This window comes from Chiloscyllium punctatum, chromosome 30 (genome assembly GCF_047496795.1).
Source record: "Chiloscyllium punctatum isolate Juve2018m chromosome 30, sChiPun1.3, whole genome shotgun sequence".
NCBI lineage: Eukaryota > Metazoa > Chordata > Chondrichthyes > Orectolobiformes > Hemiscylliidae > Chiloscyllium > Chiloscyllium punctatum.
Genome location: NC_092768.1, coordinates 35,506,400 through 35,516,167, shown reverse-complemented (window position 1 = coordinate 35,516,167; position 9,768 = coordinate 35,506,400). Strand labels below are relative to the sequence as shown.

Here is a 9,768-nt window from a genome sequence, read left to right as displayed (position 1 = left end):
ATCTAGAATCTGGTTTTCAGCACTTGCAACCCTTGTTTTTACCTCTGCATAGTGGTATCGCCTGTCTTTGTCCTCACTGGTATGTTCCTTTTGAACTAAGATTACAACAAAAATGAAGCCAAGGTTGACATCGATGTGAAGTGACTTAAACTCATATTTCATGCGTCCTCCAGGGTCAGATTTCTGAACATAAAATTCTCATCTGTGTAGAACTCAGACCTTATTAGATTGATTCTCCCGTGTTTTTGTTTTGGTGTGGGGAACCTCTTCTGTATTAACACTTCAAGGCTGACCTGAATTAAATGGATTGAGGGGACTTTTTTGTTGATACATGAATTCACTGTAATAACTGAAAGCAAGTGAAGTATGCCACCTTTAACTGATTTTTTCCAGAAAACAAAGATGACATAGGTGAGCATTTTGACCTACCACAATAAGCTGAGACATGTATGAAACTGTCAATTTATAACCAATTTACAGAAAATGAAGTAGCAGGTCATGCATAACTAAATCTGTTCAGAGTGGAACAATTTAATGTTTATAAGAGCTCATTATTTTTTCTTCCCCATAAGTTTTCAAATAATAATTTGAAATCAAAATTTCATGTCAACATTTTGTCTTGTCAATGCAAATCACACACCAAATTCGAAGAATGGAAAACAGAACAGAGAGAAACGTATATCTCAGAAACCCATCGGGCTTGCTTGACACTGGAAGAGTGATGTCTTATAAAAGGTTTGAACTAACCCTCATTGTGATTGCAACAGGATCCTTAAGTCTGGTGACAATAATTGGAAACATTCTGGTTATACGATCTGTTATAATCAATAGACAACTACAGACTATTAATAACTACTTTATGTTCAGCTTAGCCTGCGCTGATTTGATTGTAGGTGCATTCTCCATGAATCTATACACCACATACATTGTAATATTTTATTGGCCTATGGATTTCGCTGCTCGTTGGATGCTGCGTGAACTGCTGTGCTCTTCCAGCACCACTAATCCAGTATTTGCTTTCCAGCATCTGCAGTCATTATTTTTTACCTTATTGGCCTAAGGGCCCAGTGGTGTGTAATTTATGGCTTGCTGTCGATTATGTTGTGAGCTATGATTCTGTTATGAACCTCCTTGTGATCAGCGTTGACCGCTAATTCTGTGTGACTGAACCTCTTAGCTACCCCTTGAGCAGAACAACAAAGAGGGCAGTGATAATGATTGCAACAGCTTGGATGTTACCATTTATTGTGCTTGCTCCTCCTATTCTCTTCTGGCAGGTTGTCCCAGGAGAACAGAACGTTAGTGATGGCGAGTGCTATGTTCAGTTCCTCTTAAATTCTGCGGTTACGTTTGGAACTACAATAGTCGCCTTTTATCTCCCTGTTACTATCATGATGATTTTATACATACACATATCTCGAGCTAGCAAGAGTCAAATAAAAGAGGATGGAAATATGTCTAAATCAAGCAAGGACAGTGTTTGTCCAAGACTTGTGATGAATAAATTGATGAAAATAAATCATAATAGTATAAACAACTTGCTTCACGACGTTCATTCCATCAACAAGCAAACTAAAGAACTATCAAATTCCAGTTATCACAGAGGGAAAAAGCAAGTCTTCGCCAATCAAACAAGTTCCTTTCCAAAAATAAAACAGAAGAAACAAGGAATGATGCAAGAGAGTTCAAATGTTCCTCATGCACGAAGCTCTCTCAGAACAGAAATACACAAACTCTTTTGTTTAAAGTTAGCTCGCAAATCTGAAAAATACAACTGCATATGAACATATGAAAGAATAAGAAACAATAGCAGCATCATTAAATGTAGTATAAGAATATGTACCAAGAAATGCTCAGTTACTTTTATATTATTGCTCAATATAAAACGTATTGCATCGGTGACAGTGTGCAATTTAAAAGGCTGATTTAATAAGTAAACTAGACTGCTAACTGCTTAATTGTAAAATGAAGGGACTTGACCCCTTCTGTAACAGTGGCAGTCATGTTTTACACTTCTGCACAGCACCCGTTGGTAAGTTCAAGACTTGTCATGTAATAACTAAGAACCTGCCATCATGTGGAGAACTTAAGAAAAACTTAACAATTTAAGGTAAGAAGTAGATATTTTAGCAGATATGTGAGGAAAAACATTTCACCGATACGGTGTTGGGCATCTGGTACTCACTGCAGATGTGAGTGATAAACGAACAAACCCTTATACGTTGCAGAAGGAACTAGATTTGCACTTGTCATGCCAATGCTTTCAAGGCTCTGTTCTAATTGCTGAAAATAGGATCGAAATGCTTACTTGTTTAATTTGTTTTTTTGCTGACTTGAACTGTAATTGATGGCATGGTTTTTTCACCCCCTGCTGCAGATCTGTATGACACTGAACATCATTCCAATTCACACAATTTATACAATATTCATTGTGTTTCTAGTTTTTGCATCCTTTGTTAATTTTGGTAACCGTTTTTGTTTTAAAATATGAGGTCACTGACTCATTTTGTCTTTATTTCGCATGATACTCGAAGGAACAAAGCGGATATATATTTAATTTAAAATGCATACCGTTGTCTTGAACTTTCTCTTTAAATAAGTTCTTGTTCACCTATCCCAGGAAGATGTGCATGAGATTAGATTCCCTCCAGTGTGGAAACAGGCCCTTCAGCCCAACCAGTCCACACTGACCCTCCGAAGAGCAACCCACGCAGACACATTCCCTTACATTCACCCCTGACTAATGCATCCAGCACTGCGGGCAATTTAGCTTGGACAATTCACCTAACCTGCACATCTTTGGACTGTGGGAGGAAACCCACGCAGACAGAGGGAGAATGTGCAAACTCCACACAGACAGTTGCCTGGAGTGAGAATTGAACGCGGGTCCCTGTTGCTGTGAGGCAGTAATGCCAACCACTGAGCCATCGTGGCGCACGAATTCATGAATCTGTTTTGTTTTCAAAAAGTTATGCATTTATAGCGACTTTTTAAAAATCATTTGAAACCTCATTGAGCATGAGGTATTCAGACCGAAACAAAATTAAACATCGAAAGCCAAAACTGCATTATCAAACAATAGCATCTTCTCATTCAGATTTGCAGGTATCTGGGGATAATATTTGACCATTTGTTACCACAAATAACGTACTTGACTGATAATGCTCCAGAGAAACAGTATGCTTTCATGCATTTTTAATTCAGAACAGAACAGTACAATCAACTCCTGTGCATGAATCTTTGGCTTTTCTTTCTTAAAATGGTCGTTTTAGCATCTCAGCAAATAAAAACTATAAGCACTGTCCAAAGCAGGTCATCTCTGACTGTGTGCTTCCACTGCTAGACAGGTGCTTGCCACTACCATGGAGATTATTTCAAATGCCCAGCATTTCACTCACCAATTTCCCCTGCCTTCTCTAGACCTTCACCTCATCATTCAAAAAACAACACATTCTACTTCTGCTGGAAAGCAGAAGCCTTATCACCTCAGTTGCAGCAGACACAGAAGGCGTAAAGACAGAGAAAGATCTAGTTTTCTTCTCTACAGTTTCATGCCCCGTAACAAATTAGAGAGAGTATACAGTGAGAAAATGGGAGGCCAGCAACGAATGAGGAATTGCAAATATTTTCCTGCAATATTTGTGAGCAGCAGCACTTCTTCAACCTTTGAGTCTTACAGCAGGTTATGCCTGAAATCTCTCATCGACTTGAGATTGACTAGGTAGCCAGCTGGATATTGATTTGCTAGAGGTCGATGAACTGTAACTGAACAGGAAACATCTCAAATTCTCTGCTTTTCAACAATGACATTATGCATTCAAATCGAAAAGAAACGGAATATTGACCATGGTTTGTGAAGAAAAGCTAAACAAAACATTCGTGGTCTGTTTTTGGACATGAAGGTGAGAGTATAAATTTTTGCGTCAGTTGAAAAACTGCAAACCAAAGCATAATCAGATCCGAAAATGGAGGGTATGTCTTTCGAAACAGCCATTCTCTAACATTTCATCATCTGGTCTTGGATATGTCTGTTGCACATTTCCAGTCAAGGGCATAAACTCCAAATGCTTTCACACTCTCTCACCACATTTCACAACTGTTTGGGTGGATAGTTAGTCAGATTCATTTTCTCTGCTAGAATTTACTTCGGGGCATGTCCTCACATTGTCTGGTACGACCTTCTTGTAAGAAACTAACTTTAGGCCTCACCAGATGTTTTTGTTTCCTTTCTGTCATTGGAACTGCCTGAGACGTTCAATGAACGTTATCCAATTGTGACATGGTCCAGTGATTTTTTTTTCTGTCATGGGGAACTCCCTTTCTCTGGTCAATTTACGAAATGTGACAAAATTAAATTAAAATCAACAAGCCCTGTAAGGAGAAATCAATTTGAAACAAATAAACTAATTGATAACAATGGTTTTAAACATTTGAAATATTTTCAACTGGTAGGAGATGTCGATAAATTGTTAATTATTTAAAAATCTGAAAGAAGATAACGAGTATGGTTTAGATTACATTACAGTGAGGAAAGAGGACCAACAAGCCCACACCGACCCGTCAAAGCACAAGCCACCCATACCCCGACATTAGCCCCTTACCTAACACGACAGGCAATTTAATATGGCCAATTCACCTGACCTGCACATCTTTGGACTGTGGGAGGAAACCCACGCAGACACGGGGAGAACGTGCAAACTCCACATAGTCAGTCGCCTGAGGCAGGAATTGAACTTGGGCCTCTAGTGCTGCGAGGCTGTAATGCTAACCACTGTGCCCCTGTGCCGCCCACAATGTTGCATAATGAGTTATGAAGATCTGAATTTCACTGATTGACAGGGCAATGAAAGGAAATTAAATCATAAATTCACAAGGGCGATACAATACATATTTAAATAAATATTTATAGAGTTAAAAGGAAACAGCAGACAGGGTTGAATTCACAATAAAAAAAACATTTCATAAAACGGATTCGCCACTGATGGCGAGAATTTTAATTTATGTTGGAAACTTTTGAAATTCTCTAATTGAAGAGAGATAAGGTAGAATTGTTTTTTTTTGTCGTTGGAGCGTAATGAGGGTGAGATATAGGGCACGAACATGTTCGAGGGCATGTGTTGCAGTTAATAGGCAGAACGGTTAGGATTAAAAAAATTGCGAGGAAACTTTTTTTCATAGAAAGGGCTAGTGGGAATCTGGAATTCACTGCCTGCAAATGTGATAAAAGCAGGACCGCTCATTGATTTTAAGAAGTATTTAGATGTCGACTGGTGATACCAAGTTATACAAGACTGTGGGCTAAGACGTGGAGAATGGGAGTGAAATATTCATACATTTGTTTTTGAACGGGTCAGAGTCAATGAGCTTATGATGTTGATATCATAGAACATAGAACATAGAACATCAAGTGCAGTACAGGCCCTTCAGCCGTCGATGTCGCACTGGCCTGTCATACTAATCTGAAGCCCATCCCACCTACACTACTCCATGTATGTCTATTTGTCTGTCCAGCGACGACTTAAATGCACTTAAACTTGCCGAAACTTCTACCGTTGAAGGCAAAGTATTCTATACCCTTACTACTCTGTGTAAAGAAACTACCTCTGACATTTGTCTTATACATATCTCCCCTCACTTTAAAGTTGTGTCCCCTCGTGTTTGCCGTCCCCATACTTGGAAAAAGGTTCTGCCTGTCCACCCGATCTAACCCTCTGATTATCTTGTATGTTTCTATTAAGTCACCTCTCAACCTTTTTCTCTCTAACCAGAAGAGGCTCAAGGCCCTCAGCATTTCCTCGTAAGACATTCCTTCCATACCAGGCAACATCCTAGTAAATCTCCTCTGCACCCTTTCCAAAGCTTCTACATCCTTCTTATAATGCGGTATCCAGAAATGCACACGATACTCCAAGTGTGGCCGTACCACAGCTTTGTACAGCTGCAGCATAACTTCCTGGTTCCAGAACTCAATCCCTCTCTTAATAAAGGCCAAAACACTGTATGCCTTCTTAACAACACTGTCAATTTGGGTGTCAACTTTGAGGGATCTGTGTACATGGACACCGAGATCTCTCTGCTCATCTGCACTCCCAAGAGTCTAACCATAAGCCCAGTACATTGCATTTAGATTACTCCATCCAAAGTTTATCACCTCACGTTTGTCCACATTAAACTTCATTTGCCACCTCTCAGCCCAGCTCTGCTTCCTATCTATGTCTCTCTGCAACCTACTACATCCTTCGTCATGATCCACAACTCCACCGACCCTAGTGTCATCCGCAAATTTACTAACTCACCCTTCTAAGCCCTCATTTAGGTCATTTATAAAAATGACGAACAGCAGTGGACCCAACACCGACCCTTGCGGTACGCAGCTAGTAACTGGACACCAAGGTGAACATGTTCCATCAACTACAACCCTCTGTTTTCTTTCAGCAAGCCAATAACTGATCCAAACTACTAGGTCTCCCACAATCCCATTCCTCCGCATTTTGTATAATACCCTACAGTGGGGAACCTTTCCGAATGCCTTGCTGAAATCCATATACACCATATCAACCAGTTTACTCTCATATACCTGTCTAGTCACTTTGTCAAAAATGTCAATAAGATTCGTTAGGCACAACCATGCTGACTGTCCCTGACCAGATTATTCTTTTCTAGATGGTTACAACTCCTACCTCTTATAAACTTTTGAATGCCCTTAAACAAATGTCCCATTTAGCGGTTTTGAACATTTTGTGAAGCCAGCTCTGTACTTTTTCAGAATAGCAAATTTTCTGCCTTTGCTACAGCCTCTTCAACTAGGTATTGTGCTAAACATTTTTCATAAATCCTCTATGTAAGTCTTGTTGCCTGAGTGATTTCAGTTGGTTCGTTAATCTGTTTCCTTCTTTATTAATTGCAGTATGTTGCATTATGGAAGGGGCAATTTGTTTACACCGAAACATTTTTTAAAAGTTATTTCTTGTTAACTTAACAAGTCAACAAGTTTATCTTTGGCATTTTCAATACAAAATCTTAAATATTTCATTAAAGTTGTTTCAAAACCAATCAATTTCTTTTATGTTGTCCTCCAAGACACCATTTTCCCCTTTGCACTGCCTTTACACTCCGATATTCCAATCTTTCTTCAGTTGTAATGAAGAGCAACGTCTTGCAGTATTTATTAACTTTCTCTCCAGGGAAGACATCTGACCGACGGCCGAATTGCAGCTTGTTCTGCTTTTAGCTCTCTGTGAACATTTACCTTAGAGTTTAGCTTCTCAAACACCTAGATCATGTTCGTTCAGTTCGATGAATGGACATGGTGACAGAACAGAACAGAAATGGGATTTGTCAGTTTGCAGCCACATTTGACGAAACGGTAACACAGTTGGAGAAAGGCACAGAGGTACAACAGGTAACAAACAGTGGTGGGCAATCATTACTGTGGTGTTGCAGAACTCGAGCCTCTCTTTGTCAGCGATATTTTCCAGTTGTGACATAAACACATATGTGGGACAGGGGCATCAACTGTAACAAAATAGGTTATGCTGAACGCAGAACTCAACTCAGGCAAGGAAAAGATCGTCTCATGCGATGGGCAACTGTCAAGTGGAGACGGATTTTGCTTTTGTGGAGTGTTTATACCGGAAATGTGGGAGGTTTATCAAGGAAACTGCTTTGTGAAGAATTTGAAAGTGACCAATTTGCAGCTTGATTGTAGCTGTTCAAGCAATCAGGTCACCAGAACATTCTGTAGGGCAACTAGGGATGGTAAATAAATGCTGGCCAGTCAGTGACGACTACATCCAACAAAAAAAGCATAAAATATATCTCTTATGATTACAAAATGTTTTGTATCTGATGTGAGTTACCTCAACATATTTATTCACTGATTATTATTAATGTCTATCACTATGAAAGCAATTTAAGCCAGATGCTATTCAATGTTTTGAATGTTTTAGTGTCAACAGAAACATCATTAAATATCAACAGCGGTTCGATCATAATGGACCAGTGAATGATATATCTTTTTTATCATTGACTTAGGAAAGATGAATGATCCTCTTCCTGTTACTATTGGTGTTCATCGAAAGATTGTGCCTGCAGATATTGACTCTGTTCACGTTCGTCATTTTAAGCCAGTAAATCCAGTTCTGCAGTGAACTTTATTCATTCTTCCTGTCTGAATAAATGGATATATATTTATTTTCAATGTTAGTTGATTTATTTAGAATGCTATAGCTATTCACCTTTTTCCCCATTTCCTCCATGTGATACTTTCTTCTTAAGCTTAAAAACTTCATATTTCCACCTCAAATTAGAAATCTTAAACTCGAATTCTGATTAGCACACAAGTCACAAATTCAGAACATTGCATGGAGATACATCGACTTTCAATAATTAGTTATAGATTGTGCAGTCATAACTTGGAGTGCACCTTTGGTCATCCATTTTGCTTTATATTCTCCCTGACTTGACATCATTGTTTGTCTGTGAGTTGGCTTACTGTTATAACACGCATGGAGCAGCTTTCAATCATAATTGATGTAATCGACAGACTCACAGTGAACCCATTTCAAAATTTTAATTTAAAATAATAGATACCTATGAGGCTTGTGCGGAGTTGACAATCTCTCACTCAGTTCCTTAAACACATTCCTGCAAAGTCGCTATCTCCTTCACTACTTCTTTGCCTCTTCACTACTTTCTGACAAATTTAGCTTTTCCATCAGAACATTAGGAAAATTCCCAATATGCAGTGACTAACACTAAATCCTTTTTGAAATGTTACATTCTGTAAAAGTACATTTGTTTTAGGAACCTATGAACCAGAATAGGTCATTCAGCCCGTCAAGTCTGCTCTGCTAAAGGTGCAAAGAATATTGGTTGAAAGTATCAAGACCTTTATTCACACAATACACGTAAACCTTCACATTACTGATAAGCAAAACTGCATCAAACTTTATTTTCCATATCTTCAACACACATATTTAAATGGCTGCACTTCCACAGTACCAAGGGGTACAGATCGGAAAGTTTCCTCACCCTCTGAAAAAAGAACATATTCTCCTCATTTGGTGTTGAAAGGCTCTCAAGCCAGAGGAACAAGCCTATTTACAGCCATTCTTGAGGTTGCTTATAGATTTGTAGTGCTCAACGAGATAGCGACTTGTTCTTCAAAATTCGACAGAATAGGGATCAATTTTATACAACCTTTCTTCAGAGGAATGTCCTGTAAACCCGAGATCAAGTGTACGGAAATTTCCTTCTGTAGTAAAGATTATTGTTTTGAGTAAAGGAGACCCAGACATGCAGTCAACCAGGTGATTTCTGAGCAAGCTCCCATAGGGATATAACAAGAGTTCATTACATCTATACTGAAATTCCATTTTTACAAAAGCTAACATTCTATTCGCATTCCTAATCTATTTGTTTTGCTTTCAGAGATACATTGACAATCATAATTGCAGTTTCAGAGTTCCTTTAAAGTAGAGCCACAGGTAGATAGGAGACAGAAGAAGACATTTTGCATGGTTTCCGTTATTAGGCAGAGCATCGAGTGTAGGAGTTGGGTGGTAACGTTGAGGCTGTACAAGGCATCAGTGAGACAGCTTTTGGGATCATGGATCATGTGTTCAATTTTGGTCTCCTTCCGATTGGAATTATCCTGTGAAACGTGAAGGCATTTATAAGGATGTTGCCAGAGTTGGGGGATTTAAGCTGTAGGGAGAGGCTGAATAGGCTGGGACTGTTTTCCCAGGAGTGTCAGAGGCTGAGGAG

The 9,768-nt window shown here is 39.0% G+C and overlaps 1 protein-coding gene and 1 pseudogene across 1 annotated transcript in view; both read left to right on the top strand.

Moving 5' to 3' along the window:
• The first annotated feature begins 721 nt into the window (after positions 1–721).
• LOC140455562 (muscarinic acetylcholine receptor M2-like) lies at positions 722–1,784 on the top strand (annotated as a pseudogene).
• Positions 1,785–1,965: 181 nt separating this feature from the next.
• The window catches only part of LOC140455561 (muscarinic acetylcholine receptor M2-like), a 56,797-nt gene continuing 48,994 nt past the window's right edge, over positions 1,966–9,768 (top strand). The window contains exon 1 of the mRNA XM_072550487.1: positions 1,966–2,032. Within this exon, the coding sequence (XP_072406588.1) occupies positions 1,966–2,032 (67 nt within the window). The remainder of the gene's footprint in view (positions 2,033–9,768) is intronic.